Source organism: Dendrobates tinctorius, unplaced genomic scaffold (assembly GCF_039654945.1).
Source record: "Dendrobates tinctorius isolate UK_male_01 unplaced genomic scaffold, ASM3965494v1 ptg000022l, whole genome shotgun sequence".
Lineage (NCBI taxonomy): Eukaryota > Metazoa > Chordata > Amphibia > Anura > Dendrobatidae > Dendrobates > Dendrobates tinctorius.
Genome location: NW_027361690.1, coordinates 49953154 through 49978081, shown reverse-complemented (window position 1 = coordinate 49978081; position 24928 = coordinate 49953154). Strand labels below are relative to the sequence as shown.

Here is a 24928-nt window from a genome sequence, read left to right as displayed (position 1 = left end):
GTGTGTCACATAAGGATTCTCTTAGTACTTTTGCTTCCCCCTGACCCCGCACCTTTCATGCATAAATACCTTTTTTATATCGGTTCAGATGTATGTAAACTGCCGCTGTCCGGTCCGATGGGCGGGGCTTATTCACCTGCTTCCCCTCCCCCCTCCCTCTCTTGCTCTACACAAGAAGAAATGCGTAGAGCAAGACAGGGAGAGGGGGAGCAGGTGAATAAGCCCCGCCCAGCGGACCGGACAGCGGCAGTTTACATACATCTGAACCGATATAAAAAAGGTATTTATGCATGAAAGGTGCGGGGTCAGGGGGAAGCAAAAGTACTAAGAGAATCCTTATGTGACACACAATTGAATTATATCATTATTTGATATCTCAAAAAAGGGTGACAGATTCCCTTTAAGAAACACCCCGCACTTACCATCCCCGCTAATTGCACCGGTACTATAACGAGAGCCAGACCCTACTATCTGCTGCTGTATGGCTGTGCCTGGAAGGCATTGTGGCTACAAGCTCGGCTATGAGGTTGAGATCATTATATGTCCCAGCTGCTGGGTCTCTCTTTTATGTGAACCAGATGAGCATTAAACCCTATAAACCTGTCCCTTATAGCCCTGCTCTTGTCACAAAGCCAAGTGATTCATCTCCATCTCGGACGGGCAATAAACACCTTCACTAGGCCTGGATACGAAGAAAGACGGATCTCATTAAATCTGCTGTTTCATCCACATGTGATAGTTGTCCGAATCGCAGCCCTAGCTAGACTTTTACTGACTAGGGGCACAGATACAGTTTTCACCCTAAAACTTTCATGGTACTGTGGCTTGTTGACACCCACTACCCCTTCCACCACCCTAGCCCCCCTGGCACATGCCTCAGCAAGCACCCTTGGCCATCATCATGGCACCATATAAAACTATGGCAGTGGACTTAACTGACTAAAAGAAACTGTTTTTTGCTGCCCTTAGCAACCAATCAGAATTCAGCTTCCATTTCGTAAACTGCTCTGGTAAAATGAAAACTGTGCCGTGATTGGTTGGTTATAAATCTGCCCTTTCTGTGTTTATTTTCTTTGTCTGTGATTTTTATCCTGCTGCATCTTTCTTTTTTTTTTTCTAGAGAAACAATAGATGTAATACACAAAAGATGATGAAAAGTAAAAAAATGCCTTGTAAATAAATATCCCCATTTGGCTTGTATTCCTAGCAAACTACAAGCTCACTTTCACATCTTCTAATGCGGCCTTGTTTTGATCTGGGCTCTGGAGACGTCCAAGGCGCCTGCCCTCTAATCATGAGGGACATGTGGATATCTACAACTGATCTCTTCTCAATGATATGTCACAATATAATAGGAACTTTCGCTGTGAAACCACGATCTTGAGGCATTATATACCGAATATTGAAAGTTGCAGGATTTCTGTGACTGGTATAAATACATCTAGAGTCTATTTTGAGCTTTAAAGGGGTGTTCCTTAGGTTTCTTTTACACTTGCCATGTTTTTTTGCAGCCCCAATAGATTTCTATGGGGCCGCAAAATCGGGCCGTAAAAATTCGTCAGAGCACCGTTTGGCCATATTTACAGCCGTGAAAAAATATCGTGCCTGCTCGATATTTGTCACAGCTTATGGACACAGCCCCCATTGAAATCAATGGGGCCGCGAAAACAAAGGAAGCTTGCCCAGCGTGTTGATTTTGCGGTACACCGTGAAGACCGTATTTGCGGAACGTCGTATTTTTACTAGGACGCTCCCATGTACTTCCTGTTTATCACTTCAAAGGCCTGCAGAAATCCGAGAAGATTTTTGCGGCAGACCGTGAAAATTATGGCAATAAGGCCCGCAAAAACGGGCCACAAAAACACAGCAAGTGTAAAAGAAGCCTTATTCTACTAGATTGGTTTTAAAAGTCTGATCTCTGGGGTTATGAATGAATGACTGGCACAATGCAGAATCCTTCTCCCCCACGGAAGCTGGGCAGAAGTAAGAGGAAAACATCAAACATGTGGCAGTTCCTCTAGAAGTCTATGGAAATATTAGGCTACACTCCCACCATGAGCTTTTGTGACATGGCATATTTTTGCTGCATCAAAAATGCTGCATCTTACAGTTCCAGCAAAGTGTGTGGGATGTATAGAAATCTCAGACCCGCTGTGCTTCTTTTTAATGCAGTGTAACCTGACCTTCAGTACTTGTTTCAAATCTGCAGCATGTCAATTTCCCTTGAGTTTTATGTGCGGATTTTCCCCATAGACTTTAATTAGGTGCGGAAATTGCGTAGTTAAAAACCACTCATGCGTTTAATTAAAAACGCATGTAATCCGTACCTAAGCATATCAATAAGGTTTTGGCAAAGCCAAATACAGGAAGTATCAAAAACAATGCAACTTTATATAAAGCCTGACACCAAAAAGAGACAAAAATCTCAGTGTCAAAAACGCGATAAAAACGTATGGCAAATAACCACGAACACAAATGCAATAAAAAATGGAAATAACCTAATTTTAATAATAGGTGCATAAATGCTGCAACATCAAAAACTCAATAAAAGGTCATTGTGGGACCATAGCATTAGGACACATGGATACTTGCTCTGCCAATTGTGGATAGCACAGATATGCCACACATGCTGTAGTTGTTGCTGAAATAACTCTACAATGATTAAATAAAGCCTATAAATATTCTAACCCCTAAATTGTTTAGTAATGAATGCAATATACGGTATATAGAAGTCTATATATAATGTACTGTTTAATTAAGATTTATTAGCTCTACCATAGCTAGGAGATGTCATTTACCAAATGGCTGCAATGAAAGAGTGAAAAATTTAAAGAGATCTGAATACTTTCTGTACCAACTGTACATTTTTAGCATTTTTACTGACTTCTGGATACATATAGTAGAGTGTATACATTTCGCTAAAGAGCTGTATCCTCAGCTTCACTTCTGTTCCCAAAAAGCTTCTCAGCAATTATCCGTCCATCGTATTTTGGCAGGCTTCCTCCAAAGTCAGCCGGCAGGATGTCAGCATCAATTTCCTTATAGAAAGTCTCCAGGTCCTCCCCGTGTACAAAAACCTAGTTAGATGTTATTCCAAAATAAATTATCTTAGTTTTTTAAAACAGGAGAAAAAACATTTCTAAAGTGTCTGACAAAGGATTTCTCCCCTCTCCTCATTTCAAAGTCTCAGCCAAACCAAGTGTTTAAGTGTAAGTGGTAGTTTGGACCTTTTGGCAGAAAGTTATCTAAGGTGTATGAGCACTTTTAGGCTGAATGCAAAGGGACAAATTCAGTGCTGCTTGGTATAAAACCTGAGAATCAGCAGTGTCAAAACTACCGAACGGTGACTCAGTAATCAGTGAACATGTATGTGTATTATAACTGCAATATCACTAGCTATTGGGTTGTGGGAGCACTGGTGACTCCTAAGATTGTGGTTGTTCATCATACGTAAATTATGCAATACCATCCGGAGTAAGGGGAGTGAGCGTGTCTCAGGCACCGTAGATGTCCTCCTGTCTTGCCACAACATCCTGGCAGAACTTTAAATTTCATTCATGCATGTAACTGGTTTCTTTTCTGAGCAGGCATAATGCCCCCCACTTTATCTGCAACTGAGCATGCCCAGGACAGGGAGACTACACTAAATTTCATTGCACAAGCTCAGTTAGGAAGCAAGACCTGGCATTCACAATATTTCAAATCCTGCCAGAATTATGTGCCAAGTGAGGAGGACATCAACCGCATCAGGAGGTAGGGCGAAAAGTATATATATTGTCCGAGTCCAGATTCATGGTGAAGCTCTTCCTCACAGATTAGTGACAGATAATCAGCATTATGTTTTTGCACAAATAAGAAGACTTTTCTAGAGTATCAAGTAGAAAAAAATTTTCACTCTGTTTCATTGCTGCCATTTGGTAAATTAAAAAAAGGATAATTTTTTTCTCATTAATGTACACTCTGCATCCCATCTTAACTGAAAAAAAACAGAAAATGTAGACATTTTTGCTAACTTATTAAAAAAAAGAAAAACTAAAATATCACATGGTCATAAGTATTCAGACCATTTGCTCAGTATTGGGTAGAAGCACCCTTTTGAGCTAGTACAATCATGAGTCTTCTTGGGAATGATGCAACAAGTTTTTCACACCTGGATTTGGGTATCCTCTGCCATTCTTCCTTGCAGATCCTCTCCAGTTCTGTCAGGTTGGATGGTGAATGTTGGTGGACAGCCATTTTCAGGTCTCTCCAGAGATGCTCAATTGGGTTTAGGTCAGGGATCTGGCTGGCCAGTCAAGAATGGTCACAGAGTTGTTCCAAAGCCACTCCTTTGTTATTTTAGCTGTGTGCTTAGGGTCATTATCTTGTTGGAAGGTGAACCTTCGGCCAAGTCTGAGGTCCAGAGCAGTCTGGAAGAGGTTTTCATCCAGGATATCTCTGTACTTGGTGGCATTCATGTTTCCTTCAATGGCAACCAGTCTTCCTGTCCCTGCAGCTGAAAAACACCCCCATAGCATGATGCTGCCACCACCATGTTTCACTGTTGGGATTGTATTGGGCAGGTGATGAGCAGTGCCTGGTTTTCTCCATACATGCCACTTAGAATTATCACCTAAAACTTCTATCTTCATCTCATCAGACCAGAGAATCATATTTCTCTTAGTTTGGGAGTCCTTCATGAGTTTTTTTAGCAAACCCTATGCCGGTTTTTATATATCTTACATATGAGGAGAAGCTTACATCGGGCCACTCTGCCATAAAGGCCCGACTGGTGGAGGGCTGCAGTGATAGTTGACTTTGTGGAACTTTCTCTCATCTCCCTACTGCATCTGGAGCTCAGCCAAAGTGATCTTGGGGTTCTTCTTTAGCTCTCTCACCAAGGCTCTTCTCCCATGATTGCTCAGTTTGGCTGGACAGCCAGGTCTAGGAAGACTTCTGGTGGTCCCAAACTTCTTTTATTTAAGGATTATGGAGGCCACTGTGCTCTTAGGAACCTTGAGTACTGCAGAAATTCTTTTGTAACCTTGGACAGATATGTGTCTTGCCACAATTCTGTCTCTGAGCTCCTTGGTCAGTTCCTTTGACCTCATGATTGTCATTTGGTCTGACATGCACTGTGAGGTCTTATATAGACAGGTGTGTGCCTTTACAAATCAAGTCCTATCAGTTTAATTAAACACAGCTGGACTCCAATGAAGGAGTAGAACCATCTCAAGGAGGATCACAAGGAAATGGACAGCATGTGACTTAAATATGAGTGTCTGAGCAAAGGGTCTGAATAATTATGACCATGTGATATTTCGGTTTTTCTTTTTTAATATATTTGCAAAAATTTCTACATTTCTGTTTTTTTCAGTCAAGATGGGGTGCAGAGTGTACATTAATGATAAAAATAAATGAACATTTTTGAATTTACCAAATGGCTGCAATGAAACAGAGTGAAAAATTTAAAAGGGTCTGAATACTTTCTGTACCCACTGTATGCACACTGTATATTATAATGATGGCACCTTGGGAAGGTTTGGGGACCTTGCAAATTACATTTAAAAAATACAAACACAGGAGAAAGGCTGAGCACAAAGTCTAATAAAAAGAGTGAGTGGCACATGTAGTAGAGACATCAGCTCTGTTTTATATCCAAAAGTGCAGAGCGCTAACTAAGAAGAGTAGGTTTGTCAACTACTGCTGCCATTTCTGGAGTGACTAGTAATGGTTGTTTTTTTTCTGCAGACTAAAGACTATTTGTTGGCACATAAATAGGAAAGTGAACTTGCGTATTTGATAAAAATTTGAGTATAAATGGAAGGAAGACTCCTATCAACATGTTATCTGAAATCAACATTACATGACCAGTTTTCATTTTTCTAGTTGTTTTACTGTAATTTGCATAAACTTTTTTCTTTAATTGTTTAGCTGTAAGCTAAAAAAATATCCCAAAAAGATGTTCCATCTGGAATAGAGAATACCTACTGTAAAAGCAGTATGTCTAAACATCTGAATCTGTATGCAGGGCCAGTGTTAGACAAAGTGGGGCCCTGTGCAAAAATTCAATGTGGGGCTCTAAATGCTGACATATTGTACATCACATAGAAGCATTTTGATCGAATTTACATGTGCTGAGTTCAGACCGCTAAACAAGTGTCATCGACAATATTGATGCCGTTTGACGCTTGTTTCCTGGCTGAGGAACAATGATGGACACAGAATGATCACTAGTAGATCAATCTGTCCACATACAGTATCTTGTTATCAGCAGCACATAGGCAGCTTGCACTGCTGAGAACAATGATTTTTGTTCTGGCATAAACAAGCCAATCACCCGATGAATAAACAGCATTTCTCTGGTTCGTTGGGCGACTGCTGACATGTTTACATCTATGAACTTTTGTCTGCACTGTCGGGATTTATATAGGTAGAAGCTACATATATACACCATATTTGACACATATACTAGCACTCACACATACATGTATACAGAGCACATACTGCATATACACATATGTCCTCACTATTATATGCCACCAAGAGTCCATACAACCTAGGCTCAACCACACACAAACACGTCCATTCACATCATTGGGCTGTCTGCATCCTACGGGATGGGTCCTCCAGAGCGAGACGCTCTTTGTTACCACTTATACTCTGACAAAGAGATGAAGATGCTAAATGCAGGATTCCATATATTAATTAAGAATTTTACCTTTAAATGTTTAATAAAATAGGTTTTACAAACTGGAGCGTCGTCAGTAAGAAAAATGTTTTCATAGGATCATCTTCTTAAATGTAATTTTTAACAAAGAGCTCCTATATACTTCATACTAAAGTCTATTTTACATACAAAAAAGTTAATTTTAAATTATTAAGCCCCATGCTGGTGTTCCAAAATCCCTGTGACAACATTTCCTCTTTTGTGTTGTTATGGGGTCACTAGGGTGGTTACTAGTGGAAATGTTGAACTTATTGCCTTGTAAGTTCTGCCTGATAACTATCTACACATTTAGCAATTTTAGGAGGTACCCTAGCCCTAATTGCATTTTATAGATATGATTATTTTTTAGTTTGATAGTAAACCCATCATGAATATCCGAAGAATGAAGCCTCCAGGGTGCACTCGTGCTGCTATTATATGGCTACTACAAGGATTTTGAAGGCTTCAGCCCTAGGCGATTTTTCATTTTTTTTGTTTTTTCACCATCTTCCAAGAGCCATAACATTATTTTTCCATCCACATAGCCATATGAGGCTTGTTTTTTGTGGGATGAGTTGTATTTTTGATTGCCACCTTTCAATCTACCTCATAGCGTACTGGAAAATGGGAAAAAAAATTCCAAGTCAGGTGAAATTGCAAAAAAAAGACCAATTCTAGAACTTTTTTGGTTTTTTTTTTATTTACCTTGTTCACTATATGGTAAAGCTGACTGAACCATATCATTCTCCAGGTCGGTATGCTTACACTGATATCAAACAGGTTAATTGTTTGTTTTTTTTATTTAAGTGGTTAAAAAAATTCAGAAATTTGTAAAAAAAAAAAAAAAGCGCCATTTTCCGTAAGGTTTTCAATTTTTCAGGATCTGGGGCTGTGCGAGGCCTTTTTTCTTCCTGAGCTGATGTTTTTACCAATACCATTTTGGGGTAGACATGTTGTTTTAATAACCACTTATTGAATTTTATTGCAATGTTGCAGTGGCCAAATAAACTTTATTCTGGAGTTTGGATTTTTTTCTTTATGTTTTGATAGATCAGACATTTCTGTATGCAGTAATACCAAATGTATGCCAATGTATTTTTTTATCTTTTTAATTGTTTTATTTTTAACGGGGTAAAAGGAGGATGATTTGAACTTTTGTGTTTAAAAAAAAAAAAAAAAAAATCACTTTTTAAAATGTTTTTTACTTCATTTTTTGCTGTATTTAATAGTCAGAGACAGAGAGAGAGACACACACACATTACCAACAGTCCATCTTCTCTTCGGTTCTTTTGACTCCTGCAGAGTTCAGGGCCTGTGGTGACATCACAGTCAGATGATCGTGATGTCACCAAAAGTCCTAAAGCAGTCTCCACATCGGAAGCTTTACTGATAATGCTATTATCAGTGAAGCTTCTGGTGTGGATGCTGGGACCCCCACTCCCTTGCCTCACTTGCCCAGTTTGACCTCCCACCCCAATCCCGGCACTGTCTGTCTGATGCAAAACTCACCCTTTCTAGTAGCTTGCTCTTTAGAAATGGCTTCACAACATTGTAAGTGGTGGTGAAGTACCATGGCTGGTGTATGAAGTGAACAGCCTTAAATCTTGCTGGAAAAGAATCCTAAAGGTACAATGCAAAGAAAAAAATAAAGGTAAAATACAAAGAAAAATGATCTAGTTCATCCCAAACAGATGTTCATCACAAAGTGATGTCCTCCTTATGCTCTGTGTCTTTACTTCTGCGCTTGAAACTTCATACCTTCTGTTTTGAGCATGCACACTGAAGCGGTCATCGGTGCACTGCACATCTGAGGAGGGCAGGTGGTCTTTTATATGTTTCGAAGCAGAGACGAAAAGATGTCGAGTCTGGAAGACGTCAAGAACATCCTAGAGGGGTATGATTATAGAATGGAAAGCTGGACTTCTCTGGGTGAGGACTCGCCTACCTCCCTTGGGTAGTACATATCCATTAGGAAGAGGAAAACTTTTCAAACTAATTCTATATTTTTATATCCCAATAATATGCCAATTATAGGCAATAGAACAGCAACCACAAGCTGGGCTTCACATTGGAAAAGAGGTTTATACTATATCTACGTAAAAACATGGCTCAGCAGTGTCAGCACATTTTCTATATTTATATTACCTGTAACATGTCAACCATTTTTTTTAGTTCATAAGGTTTAATGCCGGCTGCCTGTTGCATTGTAAATCCGTTGAAGTTTTCGATAATGCAGAAGCCATTTATCTGGGTCTCTTCATTTTTTAAAAGGTTTTCTAGAATAATGCAGTATGCTCGGAGGATCTGAAACAGAACGTTAGTAGCTTATATGCACCATGAAAATCCATGGAATATTCACCATATACATTCAATATATGCACCATAATAACGCAGCTGGTCTTCAGAAATCAGAACACATTCATAGTCCACAAGAGAGCACTGACACAAGGGTTCATTGCAGCTATGGCAGCACATTCATTAAGGGGCTGACTAGATTGTCCTACATGGGTGCATTCTGTCCCACAAGAATATTTCCAAGCCTCTAGTACTCTCAAAGTTCCAGTTCATTTCCACTTGAATGACCCAGCTAAGCTTGAAGATGGATTTTGGCAACCATTAACACAGAAACATACAGAGCCCCACAAACCTCATCAAATGTGATCTCCTCGTAGTCCCAGTTCTCAATGTTAAAAAGTAGAATCACTCTGCCATTCTTGTCTCTGCTGGTTAAAATCCCAGGATAACCAGCCTCAATGGTGCTCCTAACAGCCTCCGGTGTAAGGTTTTCAAAAAGCTCGGGGTATTGCTGACGGAAATTTACATAGCCTTTTGGAAAAATTGTAGATTAATATTTATTAGTCATAATATATACTTTTTTTTTTTTAATATAAATGCTATAATGACTTAATGAAGTAACTCGATGAATCTTGTGCACAGCTATATGGGTGGTCAATGAAAAAAAAAAATAAACTGGCAAATTATTTATTCTTTCCCAGAGCTGTACAACAGATGATGGGGCATTCATTATTTGTGAAGGAAAAGTGTTTTAAGCATCAAAGTAGGAAAGGGTTCTTTACTGTAAAGGCCCCTTCACACACAGCAATCTCGCTAGCGAGATCGTTGATTTTGTGACGCCACAGCGATCTCGCCAGCGAGATTGCTGTGTGTGACGGGGATCAGTGACCAGCCCCCCTGCCGGGTATCGCTGATCGTGCTCGATCGGCATGGGCCATTTTTTGATCGCTGGTCTCCCACTGGTCAGCACACATCGCTGCGTGTGGCAGTGAGAAATCAGCGATCAGCGACGCTGGACGCTGGTTTCTAATGTAAACATCGGGTATCCAGGAGCCGCGTGGCTCTTACATACCCGATGTTTACCTTGGAAACCAGCGTGTACGCCGATTTCCAAGGTAAACAGCGGGTATCCAAGAGCCGCGGCTCCTGGATACCTGATGTTTACATTAGAAACCAGCTTGCTCGCTGGTCCTGATCGCTGGAGGGGCTCACCAGTGATCAGCCTAACGATGTCCCAGCGATCCCATCCATGTCGGATCATTGGTCGGATCGCTGGGGCATCGTTATGTGTAATGGGGCCTTAAGAGTAGTTAAACGATGGAATTCCCTACCTTCAAGAGGTGGGAATAGGAGACAGCATTCAAAAAAGCATGATATTGACAGCTAAGAGTATTTAGCCATAAATGATATACCGTAGTTGAGCAATAAATTATTGAATTTGAACAACATATAACTTTTTTTCCTAAGTAGCTATTTAAGTATGAGTACATCCCTTCTACCTAAACCTTCACTAGTCTGAAGCTGCTTTACATTCATTGGCTTGGTCTGTACATGGTGGTCTGCGATGTGGTTGCATGAAGCTTCTTAACGTGTGACTCATTTGTGGGTGTCTGTGTATATCTGTCAGCATACAAGATACTTCATGTCTCCTGCTAAATGGCCCATAAATCCTTCATTGGGTAATTTCTTTGAAAGCTCGTTTCAGTCACCGAAGCCAAATTGCATTTTAGTATGGTACAGTTTCATGGATTCACACAATGACAGCTGCACAAGTGTAGAACCAGGACTACACGTCACCCTATTATTCTGGACGGTCTGTAAAGTGGATAAACAAGTTAACTGATATTTGTCTTGATAAATAATCATACATTCATAATTCTTCCCTCCTGTTATTGAATGTATGTTTTTCCAGCCTCAATGTTCTCCAAGTAATGCTAAAAAAATAATAAATGACCAAAGATAAAAACAAAATTAGGAAATACCCTGCAGTTCCGGATCATTTCTTTTGTTTTGCTTGATATTTTTTTGCACTTTGTCCTAACAGGGGGGTGGATCCCACTTTTAAGGCTGAGCTTTTTTAAATATAGCTTTCTACGGTCAGGTGCCTGAACAGTCGGGTCTGGGTCCTGCTCTGCCCACATCTATTTTGATGTCTGCTGACACATAGTCAGGTGAACTACAAGAGTTACGATCTGTCCTGATTGGGTACACCTTGTCTTGTTGGCATGGCTTTCAAGCTTTTTTTGTTCAAGATAATGTCAACTAAGTACCCAATGTTATTTATATGTACTATTCCTATTCATTTACTTACTGCAGGATATATGACCATTTTGTTTTTATCATAACTTCTATCTGTTTAATGGCCACAGTGTGGATTTGAACCTACATATTGCAATTAAAGGGGATATCTAGACTTTAAAAAAGGCATGTAGTTGCTATCAGAGGTGACTACCTGCTGATTGACAGTCGGCATCCCCCAATTAGGCAGCTAAGAGCAGGCTGTCAATCAGCATGACACCACCGCTCTATCAACAGGAAGACAAACAGCTGCTCTGTTGACAGGAAATAGTTGAATCTCTGGCAGGAGTGGTCAATGACCGGTGGCGGGTGCAACAGACTTGTAGTTGCCTCTGTTAGCAACTACATGCCTTATTTTTCTAAACTGCTGGATATTCTCTTTAACATATGTTCCGGCTCATTTCTTTGGTTTTGTTTCAGCTTAGTTGATTATAAAGCTTGTTCTGCCATCATCTATCTCTTGCTTTTCCTCCATAAACATATACAGCTCTGGCAAAAATTAAGAGACCACATTCAAATGTTCAGTTTGTCTGATTTTTCTCTTTATAGGTATATTTTTGAGTAAAATGTAAATTGTTCTTTTAGTCTATAAACTTCTGACAACATGTCTTCGAATTTCCAAGCAATACAGTTTGTATTTTTTTCTGACAAAGAAAAATAGTCAAAATTAAAAAAAAAAACAGTGCTTTCAAATCTCAAATAATGCAAAGAAAACAAGTTCATAATCATTTAGAAACAACAACTCTAATGTTTTAACTCAGGAAGAGTTCAGGAATCAATATTTTGTGGAATAACCATGATATTTAAAAAACGCTTTCTTGCGTCTTGGCATGCTTGCCACCAGTCATTCACACTGCTTCTGACTCAAATATTTAAGCAGTTCATCTTTGTTTGATGGCTTGTGACTATCCATCATCCTCTTGACTACAATCCAGAGGTTTTCAATGGGGTTCAGGTCTGGAGAATGGGCTGTCCATGACAGGGTTTTGATGTGGTGGTCTCTTAATTTTTTCCACAACTGTATGCTTGGTTCAGCAAAGAGCAATAAGTCTTATGCCCTGATCTACATAGCTTAGATACATTTTCTTTATTATTTTCTTATAAAGTCAGACTATTTTATATTTGCAAACTGCATTTCCATGCTGAGATAAGGATGTTTCATGCACTTCATTTTAGTTTCAATAGTTAGTTGTTAGTGCAGTTAGTTATTCTTTTTTTGTAATTTTAGTAGCATTTTTCTATTTTTAAAACCTTTCCTGGACAACAGTTTTACAAATAATAGACAGTGCAGCTGAGGTGACAACACTTTCTGGCTGCTGAAATGAATGGAATTTATCTGACGGTGGAATGTTGTACTCTATTAAGGGCCTGTCACACTAAGCGATATCACTAGCAATATCGCTATAACGTCACTGGTTTTTGTGACGTTATAGCGATATCGCTATGTCTGTTACTTGCCTCCGACCGCTCCCCCGCTGGTTATCGCTGATCGCGCGAGAACGTTCTGGGCCGCTTCTCGTCGTCAGCTTCCTGCTGGGCTTCCTGCTGTGACGACGAGCAACGCGTGGACGCAGGCGGGAGGACGTCAGGATCGCCTCGTCTGACAGGTAAGTAGCGATCCCCGACCCCTGCGATGTCGCTGGTGTGATCTGCCTGTGTGGCAGCTCACTAGAGACCACTTAGCGATGTACCAGCGATCCTGACAGCGTCATATCGCTGGTCGGGATCTCTGGTACATCGCTAAGTGTGACAGTACCTTTAGAGTCCATGTTCTACTTCAAACGATAGAGAAGCAGGCTGAGGAAGCCAAAACCAGGAGGGGGAGAAATCCAGAAGTGGTGACGTGTTCCTACTATACTTTTCCTCTGACTGTTCCACTGCTGTTTCTGCATTACAAATACTGATGTGAAATACTGACCAAATACTGAACGTGTGAACGACACTTAATAGTTTAATTCACCAAAACCACTTTAAAAATTGCAGCGAAAAATACCGATGCAATATCTGCACCTTACTTTTCTACCGGTGAAAACACACTGAAAGAAGTGACACGCTGCAGATTTAAAAAGTGCTACAGTTCTGAAATTCAGTCAGAAAAAAAAACACGCGCATGCAGGAGATTTGGGAAATCTCGTATGTTTTGCTGGCACTTTAAAAAGCAGCTTTGGCCACGTTCATATGCAGAATTTCTGCAGCTTTTTCTTCTGCAAATAAGAAGTTTACAGCATTTACAGCACAAGCAAAAACTGAGATTTTCAGAAATATCCTGCACCCCCTTTTATTTTCTACTGACTGAACTTCACAACTGCAGCGTTTTTTAAATCTGCAGTGTGTCACTTCTTTCAGCAATTTTTTTCACCCGTAGAAAGCAATGAAAAAGTTTTAGAAAAGCTGCAAGTGTCGCAAGGCTGTTTTTCGCTCCTCTACACACATGCCACGGGTGTCAGCCAGAACAGGTGCGGCCTGTGGGAGCGCAAGTGCCATCGCTGACAGGTACGATGGCAAAGTAGGCAGACGGGACACCTCCGGTGAGGATGGTGGGGCCACGGGATACAGGGGAGCAGAGGGCGAGGTAGTGGGACGGCCGGGTGAGGAGTCTTTACTCACCGCTGCGCCGGTGACAGTCTTCCAGCACAACCACCAGTGTTGGCGATCCTGACCACCATGATTCCCTGCAGAGCCACCTCCAGGGTTTTCCAAACTCCTGCAGGTTCCTGTCGGGGCATTGCCAGCTCCTCATACTCCTCGGCCTCCACCGGTTGTTGATTCGACCGCGAGAACAGGGATCGCTCCTCCAACTTTTCCGATCACCAGACCTCAAAGCTTGCAGGCCCACCTCCACCCGGGCCTTGGATCACCTCCAATCATGGCGGCCAATGCCGCCACGGAACAACATGCTCCTTCCCCGCATAGTCCCAGGTAATGGTGTTTCTCCTGTGTTCCACCTATTCGTAGGTGGGGTCATTCCCTGCTGCTCCACCCATTTCTCCTGGTCAGGCTGTAAGGGCGGCAGCTCCTCCTTCGCCCGCACCCATTTAGAGCAGGCATACTTCGCAAAGGGACATGGATTTCTTCTTTTCGGTGCCAAAATGCTTCTTTGACGCCCAGGACAGGCAGCCCCAGCCTTGATTTTCGCGCCAATGGCTGCCATCTTTTCAGCAGCGGTCAGCACCATCTTTGTTCCCTTTTCCATAGTCACTGATCCACAAGTTCCAAAAGTCCTTTCCTGCGGTCTTGAAATTGCGAGACTGCAGAAGTCCACCCTGCCGACTACGACAAGTGTGACAAGGTGGCTCATGGTGGTAGTCACAGCCGAGTCAACTAAGCCACAGTTAGTGTGCACCCCGGCACCTTGTATACAAAATAGGAAGGATAGACGCAATCCAGACACAGCTGCAGTCCAAGAGGGAAGCAATTTAATAAAAGTATAACAATAGCTCCCTGATCTCTCCCTAACAACGACCATGGCCAAACCCACAACAGCCACAGCGACCGAAAGAGGAGATAGTCCTTACGCCAGAATCTGGATGCTTAAAGTCCTTTCGGTGGGGCACTCATATAATCCTAGTGCCTATTGTGCTGCCTAAAGTTCCGGGGCAGTCCTCTTCACCCCTCCTGGGGTCCAGGCAACAGTATTTACTCCTCCGGGCTCTGCGCTAGACACAGGAGCTTCCTGCTCCCCTTTTTGAGCTATTAGTCCTACCCACTCCTTAACTCCTTGCTGTCCCTGTCTCTAACATGTACAAGTACAGCATAATACAGTAAGAATGATAAAAATATGTAAGATATATTACAAGTTTCACCATATACCATAAGAACACATATATTACAACTAGCCAATACACATGAGACATAAGAAAAAGGGTCGCATAGGTCCCATGTGGGGGGAGGGCAAACTAGGGTCTCCACTACCTCCTTACATGTAAACACAAAATATGAGGGATTTTAAAACAAAATAAAAAAATTGTTGAAAAAATCTGTGCTAACCTTTGCCCCACAATAAGAAATGAACCAACACATAAATATAGTAAACCAATACTACATTTTCTGCATGACATGGGTATGTTTTGCCTTGGTGACATTAATCTATTCATGTCATGCAAAATACATGTTACCCCAAACATAAAACAGTTACCCCTGGCCACCAATTTTAGTCCTTCTACCCCAGCTGTATTGCTTTTGCTTCCTTATTAAAAAATGTTTTTACCTTGAAGACTACTTGGCTGTGTGGGGAGGTAGATACATGTACCGTAAGTTTTTTTTGTTCTTTACACTATTTAGAGCACTGTTGTCAAACTCAAGGCTTGCCATGTTGCCAAATTCAGCACCCCCTAGGGTCGCGGATACTCGATACTGGGCCGGTCAGTTCTTAAAGGGAATGTCACAGCAGCAGTGACCCGGTCCGTGGCCCTAGGCGTGCAATAAAATGGTGAAGATGATGATTCGTGAAGCCACCCGTGGTGTTCGGCAATGAAGGTGATAGCAGACCCTGCAAAAGAGACCGCTGGGGCTGTTGGTGATGCAGCGGAGTTGTTACAGCTCTCCACAGGTAGAGCTAGGCCCCAGGGCAGTTATGGTGATAAACGTGATGATGTTGGTTGTAGTCGTCGTGCAAGGCAGGTGACGCTGTAAATAAGTCAGAGGACACAGTGGAGTGCAGTCTCCACACTTTTACTCACAGTTCTTCCAGTTACAATCCCCAGCTGGGGTGCTGTGTCCTCTGGGTCGGTGGTCCATCCAGCTCTCAGGTAATTTGGGGTACACCGTGTCAGAATCCCATTCAGATGTTCATTCCTGGCCATCTCACTGCTCTGGCTCCCTCCTCTCCTGCCCTGCTCCTTCACATACAGTGTCCCAAGCCAGCAGCCTCAGATCTTGTCGGGCGAGGTTCTCTTAGTCCCCTTGATCCTATCTTGCTGCCTTTTCAGCGAATGTGTATGGAGTTGGCTGTAGCACATGAAGATACTGCAACCTCCAGTTAGCTAACTGGGTCCTTAGTTTCTCCACTAGTCTGGGGCCGGTCCCCTACTGCAACCTGGTCCCTCCATATGACTAAAGTCAGCGTGGATTCTGGCACCACGGGTGGATTCCTCACTTCCTGTGCCCCTAGGACCCTGTCTGTTCACTTCTCTTTCTTCTCTATTCCAGTCTAGGGACGAGGTCCTCACTGCTCCAGTCCCCAGCACTAACTAACTCCTGCTCTCAGTGTCACTTCCTTCAACTCTCCCCCTGCTGCTTTCTCCACGCACACCCTATACCCAGTCCCTCCCTGCGCCTGAGAGGTCTGGTGTTGGATGCAAGTGTGTGGGTTCTGAGTACTGCCCCTCCTTACCTGAGAGCGGAGTACCACACCTCTGGCTGAGGTGCAGTACCTCTGTGGTGACTGGACCCTGAGGGGCACCACACTAATTATATTTTATGTGGCCCACGAGGTCTGGACCCAGAAGGACACCTCCACACTGCTCTGTCCAGCAACTCACAGGTGGTGGCACCCAGGCACATCTCTGAGAGCCCACCCTACCCAGTCACAGTTCTGACAGCCTTACCCAAGCACAGTTCTGATAACTCTACCCAGGAAAACCACTGAGAGCTCTACTCAGGTATAGTTCTGAGAACGCAACATAGGCACAGCTTGGAGAGCCCTACCGAGTCACAGCTCTGAGAGCCCTATCCAGGCATAGTTCTGATATATTTTTTCAATAAGGGGAGTGCGTTCACTGACTGTAAGTTGCACACCTCTCTGAAGTTTCTACCAAAGTACAACTCTAAAAGCCCTACCCAGGCATAGTCTTAAGAACCCTATTTAGGCACAGTTCTGACAGCTCCACTCAGAGCTGTGCTTGGGTAGGACTGTCAGAGATGTGCCTAACAGCCCCACCCAGGCACTGCTCTGATAGCCCTACTCTGCCACAGCTCTGACAGCCCTAGCCAGGAACAACTCTGACAGTCCTACCCTAACAGAGCTCTGACAGCCCTACCCAGGCACAGCTCTGGCAGCCCTCTCCAAGGACAGCGCTGACAGCCCCACCCAGGCACAGCTTTGACAACCCCACCCAGACACAGCTCTGGCAGCCCTACCCAGGCACATCTCTGACAGCCCTACCCTGGCACAGCTGACAGCCCTACCCAGGCACAGCTCTGGAGACCTACCCAGGCACAGCTCTGACAACCCTACCCAGGCATAGCTCTGGCAGCCCTACCCAGGAATAGCTCTGGCAGACCTACCCATGCACAGCTCTGGCAGACCTACCCTGGTACAGCTCTGGCAGACCTACCCAGATACAGCTCTAACTGCCCTATTCAGGCACAGTTCTGATAGCCCTACCCAGGGACAGGTCTCAAGTCCTACACAGACACAGCTCTGACATATGTAGATCACACATTACCAATGACAACCTAACAGCTAAGAGTAAGACATAAGAGTAAATGACATAACTTATCAAAAGAACTATACTATATTTTTACTAGGAGGTACAGTTGTGGCCAAAAGTATTGACACCCCTGCAATTCTGTCAGATAATACTCAGTTTCTTCCTGAAAATGATTGGAAACACAAATTCTTTGGTATTATTACCTTCATTTAATTTGTCTTAAATGAAAAAACACAAAAAGAATTGTCCTAAAGCCAAATTGGATATAAATTCCATAATTCCACACCAAACATAAAAAAGAGGGTGGACAAAAGTATTGGCACTGTTCGAAAAATCATGTGATGCTTCTCTAATTTGTGTAATTAACAGCACCTGTAACTTACCTGTGGCACCTAACAGGTGCTGGCAATAACTAAATCACACTTGCAGCCAGTTGACATGGATTAAAGTTGACTCAACCTCTGTCCTGTGTCCTTGTGTGTACCACATTGAGCATGGAGAAAAGAAAGAAGACCAAAGAACTGTCTGAGGACTTGAGAAACCAAATTGTGAGGAAGCATGAGCAATCTCAAGGCTACAAGTCCATCTCCAAAGACCTGAATGCTCCTGTGTCAACCGTGCGCAGTGTCATCAAGAAGTTTAAAGCCCATGGCACTGTGGCTAACCTCCCTAGATGTGGTCGGAAAAGAAAAATTGACAAGAGATTTCAACGCAAGATTGTGCGGATGTTGGATAAAGAACCTCGACTAACATCCAAACAAGTTCAAGCTGCACTGCAGTCCGAGGGTACAACAGTGTCAACCCGTACTATCCGTCGGCATCTGAATGAAAAGGGACTGTATGGTAGGAGACCCACCCAGGAAGACCCCCACTTCTTACCCCGAGACATAAAAAAGCCAGGCTGGAGTTTGCCAAAACTTACCTGAAAAAGCCTAAAACATTTTGGAAGAATGTTCTCTTGTCAGATGAGACAAAAGTAGAGCTTTTTGGACAAAGGCATCAACATAGAGTTTACAGGAGAAAAAAAAAAGAGGCATTCAAAGAAAAGAACACGGTCCCTACAGTCAAACATGGCGGAGGTTCCCTGATGCTTTGGGGTTGCTTTACTGCCTCTGGCACTGGACTGCTTGGCTGTGTGCATGGCATTATGAAGTCAGAAGACTACCAACAAATTTTGCAACATAATGTAGGGCCCAGTGTGAGAAAGCTCGGTCTCCCTCAGAGGTCACGGGTCTTCCAGCAGGACAATGACCCAAAACACACTTCAAAAAGCACTAGAAAATGGTTTGAGAGAAAGCACTGGAGACTTCTAAGGTGGCCAGCAATGAGTCCAGACCTGAATCCCATAGAACACCTGTGGAGAGATCTAAAAATGGCAGTTTGGAGAAGGCACCCTTCAAATATCAGGGACCTGGAGCAGTTTGCCAAAGAAGAATGGTCTAAAATTCCAGCAGAGCATTGTAAGAAACTCATTGATGGTTACTGGAAGTGGCTGGTTGCAGTTATTTTGGCTAAAGGTTGTGCAACCAAGTATTAGGCTGAGGGTGCCAATACTTTTGTCTGGCCCATTTTTGGAGTTTTGTGTGAAATGATCAATGTTTTGCTTTTTGCTTCATTCTCTTTTGTGTTTTTTCATTTAAGACATATTAAATGAAGATAATAATACCAAAGAATTTGTGTTTGCAATCATTTTCAGGAAGAAACTGAGTATTATCTAACAGAATTGCAGGTGTGTCAATACAACTGTATTTGCTAAAATTATTATTACACCTATATATGGGGACAGGATCTTGGCGATGGGAATACCCCTTTAAGGAGTAGTTCCATTTATACAGCCTTACAAATACAAACGTCCCTTTGAAGGCAACCATAATGATGTGACTCTAGGTGGAAATGATTTTAACACCTCTACTATAGAAAATTTGACACAATATATGCATTTATCTCATTGCTAGCATAGGAGAACTAGAGTATTAACAATGGGGTGAATCCGATTTATTCAACGTATAAAACAAAATGAAAACATTTAGAATTTTTTTTCCTCTCTCTCTAACCATTTAAGTGAGACCTAAAAATTAAGTTGTTTCGGCTTTAATATAATTTTAACTAATAAGAAAGTTTAATTAATCTCCCAAAAAGGAGAAACAGAACATTTCAGGTGAGACTATAATCTCATGTCAACATATCTGGCCATCCAGCGTCTTTCCCTCTGGCATGGCAGTTCTATGCTGGAGAGAGAACATATCCCATACTGTGTTATGGTATGGGTCACACTCATCCTTTGGATCAGTTGCATACCAGAAAATGTAGCAGCTTTTTTTTAACTGGCTCACCAGTTTTGCCGTAGAAATTGCTGAAAAAGCCAGATGACATTGATACCATTTTAACATCAGTTGTCTTAAGTTGGGGCATGAAAAATCTCATATGAATTACACTGATGTATGGAAACTGGGCTTAAAAAAAAGAAATAAATCACTTTTAGATTGCAGAAATCCAAATGGTAAAATAAAAATCCCAAATCACTCTCAATTCAAAATGTCTGTACATGTCACATACAGAGTAGAGTTTTGTCCTTTTTAAGGCATTTTATTTTTTTAACCCCGTGCAAAATGTACTTAATTTAAGTCCTATCTACGTATCTATACTGTTTTTAACACATCGCCACCATCTATGGGAAGGGTTAAATGTAATCGAGGAACAGAGGAAATGATTTTGGAATGAGGAAATCCCTGTGAAGTCGGTCATAGGACGGAAAATGTCTCCTTTTTTGCCTAATGTTTGGTTAGTAAGTGAAGCTTTCAGTTCCCTGGTTTCTGAAGGGGGAATTGTTCTGCTCCCTAAGGCCCTTTCCTCACACTCACTACAAAGTGACTGTGTCTTGCCGCTGGCGCTTGTACAGTAAGGCTTTATATTCATTCCCCTTAGCTGGTTGTGGTTCTGTTTTATTATGTCTGCTTCATAAGTTTCACTCATAATAACGGCTCCTTTGGGCATCTGACTATAAGACACTTTTTTTTGGAAAGGTTTAACTTTTGCAAGGAAGCAATTCAGAAAATCGTTATTCTAATGGGACCTGGCCATTAACTTTAACATTTTTTAATCATTTAGTTTATTATTTCTTTGCTCTCATGATATGATTTATATTACAGTAATTCTTCTATGGATAAATACAACTTGTGAATTAAGTATTGAACATGTCACCAATTTTCTAAGTAAATATACCGTATCTAAAGCTGCTATTGAAATTCTCACCATATGCCAGTAACAACCCATCCAATTCACACAGGCAAAGAAATCAAACCACAGATGTTCATATCTTAAGTTATGTGTAATAATGAGAAATGATACAGGGAAAAAATAGTGAACACGCTTATTGAAATTTAATTAAAGCTTCGTACAAAAGCCTTTGGTGATTACAGCTACAAGATGCCTCCTGTATGGAGAAACTAGTCGCATGCATTGCTCACGTGTGATTCTCACCCATGGACACTCTTCTAATTCTGAAGATCTTGTGGGCTCCTTCTATGAACTCTGAGCTTTAGTTCCTTCCATATAAGTTCTATTGGATTCAGGTCAGGTGATTGGCTGCGAAATTCTAGCAGCTTTATATTCTTTCTCATAAGCCAATTGAGTTTCCTTGGTTGAGTGTTTGGGATCATTGTCTTGCTAAAATTTCCACCCTCAAAGCATCTTCATCATCCTGGTAGATGGCAGCCGCTTTTTATCAAGAATTACTTGTTATATTTGTCCATTTATCATTCCTTCAATTATATGAAATTTAACGGTGCCATATGCTCAAAATCTGCTCCACACCATGATATTCCCACATACAAACTTCACTGTTGGTATGGTGTTTTTGGGGTGACAGGCAGTACCTTTTGGCCTCCAAACATGGTGTGTAATATGGCAACTAGAGTTGAGTGAATTTGTTCGTGTAAGGGCTATAGCTTGCCGAATAAGCGGGGACCCGAACAAATTCACTCAACTCTAATGGCAACTAAAGAGTTCAATTTTGGTCTCATCTGACCAGACATTATTATCTCAGTATTTCACAGGCTTGTTTAAATGTTGTTGACAAACTTTAAACATGCTTGAACATGCTTTTTATTCAGTAATGGAGCCTTGCGTGGTGAACATGCATACTGTAAGGACTGGGACTGTGTACCTGTTGTGTCTGCTCTTGCCCTTAGTTCGGTTGGATTCTGCCCTTAATCAAAATGGAGTTGCTGGCTTTATGGGGGCCATCTTGTTTCCTGTCTGATACTCCTTGTTTTCCTGTCTGCTGTATATATAAGGGAACTCTGCACACTATGCCTTGCTTGTGTATCTTGTTCTTTACTTGCTGCCAAGTTGCAAGGACTAGCAACCTGCTTGCCTCTTCTACTCTTCGGGATACCCCACTTGTTTCTGGATCTACGTACCACAGAAGGACTCTGCTGCTATACCTGCTCTGCACCCAACTCTGCTACGGTCTGCCCTCCGTTAGGAGCCGGCCTGGGCTCTGGGTCCTGGATTCTGCCTTGCTGGACTGGTATTCTCACCCTCAGTCTGTACTACTACTTGTGCATACTACTGAGACTGTCTTATTGCCTGATTTGCATCTGTCAGCTGAAGTGCATATTTCTTGATATACATCTTGAACTGTGATATACCATGTTTTGTCTTCATTTCTGACCCACGCCATCGGGCTTCATAGAACTCTAGTATAAACTTATAACAGAATACACAAGCCCCAAAAATGGAGCTCACTGGGTCAGATACGGTGGAGACACGGGTGAAAAAACTGTGCTCATTTGTCTCAGGACTGCATGGGGAACTGCAAGCAATTAAGACTAAACTGGGGGCATTAGAGGCTCTATCTCATCACAATGCAAATGTGGCTGATACCCCTATCCAGGCTATAGCCGCTCGCCTCTCAAATGAAGAGACTACAGCCGCAGCTGCGGTTCCAGTCCCAGCTCTAACTCCAGCTCCAGGTCAGGTTTTTCCCAAACTCCCACCATTCAGGTTTGGTGGAGAAAGAGAGAAATTTTGTGGGTTTCTGAATCAGTGTCAGCTGTATTTTTCTGCACGTGCAGCTCAGTTCACAACTGAACGGGACAAAGTATTAATCATGATAATGTTACTGACAAACAAGGCCTTAGCCTGGGCTAATCCTCTAATCGAAACCAATGAAGCATGTTTGAATTCTCTGAATGACTTTACTGCTGCTATGTGTCAGATGTTCGATGATCCTAACCGAAATGTCACAGCAGAAACTGCATTATTAGCACTTCGTCAAGGAAAGCGTCCTGTTGTGGAATATGCTATGGAATTTCGGAGGTGGGTGCTAGACACTACATGGTGTGACTCAGCAACATATGCAGTGTTCAAGAGGGGCTTGTCTGCTACTATTAAAGATGAACTGGCTCGGGGTGAATCACCTGCTAATCTGACTGACTTTATAAATCATTGTATCAGGATAGATATTCGTCTCACGGAACGCCGGCAAGAGAGGTGGGCGGAGGATAATCGTAATAATCCCATATTCCTCCCATCTTCCTCCAGGGAAACCCAAAACAAATCATCTTCTCTGGCAGAGTCTGAACCTATGCAAATTGATGCAGTTTGGAGGAGTACCGTCGACGCACGCAAGGAACATCGCTTCCGAGAAAATTTGTGCTTCTACTGTGGAAAATCGGGTCACTATATCTCGGTCTGTTCCGGAAAAAATCGCAAGTCCGCAGCTGCGGTAATCAAATGTGACTTTTCTGATGTATCTTCTGTTGGTTCTCAGTTAAATACTTGTAGGAAAGTGATGGCAGACGAAACTTCAGACTTCCCTGATTCTAGTTCAGAAGCATCGTCACCTGTGGGTGGGGAAGTATTTTCAATAAATTCTGCTATGGCGATCTCAGGCGAGGGCAGAAAGGACACACTTTGTACTATTCCCATTGAGATCTGGGTGCAATCCTGTTGGATTAATAGTACAGCCATGATTGATTCTGGGGCTAGCGACAATTGCATGGACATTGCATTTGCTAAAAAACACGGTATACACTCGCAGAAGTGACGTTCACCAGTGTTAATGGAGACTATAGATGGGTCCCCGTTGGTATCTGGGCCGGTAGACTCTCAAACTACACCTCTGAAGATTCGTATGGGGGCAGGTCATTCTGAAAAACTGTCATTCTTGCTAATTTCCTCCCCTCACTTTCCTATAATTCTAGGGTTACCATGGTTACAATGGCAAAATCCCACTATCGATTGGAGGACAAAAGAATTGCAGTTTCCAAGTAAACAGATACCATCTGGAGAATTAATTTCAGTCAGACCAGGCTCTCGCAATGGGAAGGCCGACGCTCTGTCCAGGATTCTTTCGGATGACGTAACCTCGGCTTCGCCTCCAAAGACCATACTGTCAGAACGAAACTTCGTAAGTGGTCTGCACAATCAAGACCTATTAAAGGATATTAAGGAGGCCTACGCCAAAGATTCACTTCTGATTCAACCATCTATCAGGTAAATTTAACCTTGAAAAATGGCCTTTGGTTTCAGAGACAACGTCTGTATGTCCTGGAGACAATAAAATTAAGAGTATTGAAACTAATGCATAACTCTTAGATCGCCAGTCATAGAGGAATTCAGAAAACTCAAGAATTTGTGTCTCGCTTCTTTTGGTGGCCGACTTTCCGGAAGGACGTTCGACTGTATGTGTCATCATGTGAGGTACGTGCCAGATCAAAAGTCCCTACTAGACTATTGCAATCTCTTCCTATTCCATCTCGTCCCTGGGGGTCTATCTCAATGGACTTTATTGTAGAGTTGCCAACATCTCAAGGAAAGAACACGATTCTAGTAGTGGTTGACCGATCAACCAAAGCTGCTCATTTCATTCCCTGTACCGGGTTACCAACGGCCAAACAGACAGCGGACCTTGTTGTACAAAATAATTTTCGATTACATGGAGTCCATCTGATCGAGGGGTTCAATTTACTTCAAAATTTTGGCAACATTTTTGCACTGCTCTGGACATCAAGGTAAATTTATCATCTGCTTTCCATCCACAGTTTAACGGCCAAACGGAATGGACCAATCAGATCTTGGAGCAGTATTTGCGTTGCTATGTGTGTCACCTGCAAGATGATTGGGTGAGTCTGCTCCCGTTGGCTGAATTCACCTATAATAACTCACAGAGTGCATCCACCAAAATGTCTCCAATCTTTACTAATAAGGAATATCATCCCAGTATTCTTCGTCGACTTCCGATAGACATGTCTGTGCCTGCGGTAGCCAA

The 24928-nt window shown here is 42.3% G+C and overlaps 1 protein-coding gene across 1 annotated transcript in view; it reads right to left on the bottom strand.

The window, feature by feature from the left end:
• Positions 1 to 2485: 2485 nt before the first annotated feature.
• RLBP1 (retinaldehyde binding protein 1) overlaps positions 2486 to 24928 on the bottom strand; it is a 106312-nt gene continuing 83869 nt past the window's right edge. Inside the window, 4 exon segments of the mRNA XM_073568702.1 lie at positions 2486 to 3077; positions 8198 to 8308; positions 8834 to 8992; positions 9336 to 9514. Of these exon segments, the coding sequence (XP_073424803.1) occupies positions 2919 to 3077; positions 8198 to 8308; positions 8834 to 8992; positions 9336 to 9514 (608 nt within the window). The 3' untranslated portion in view covers positions 2486 to 2918.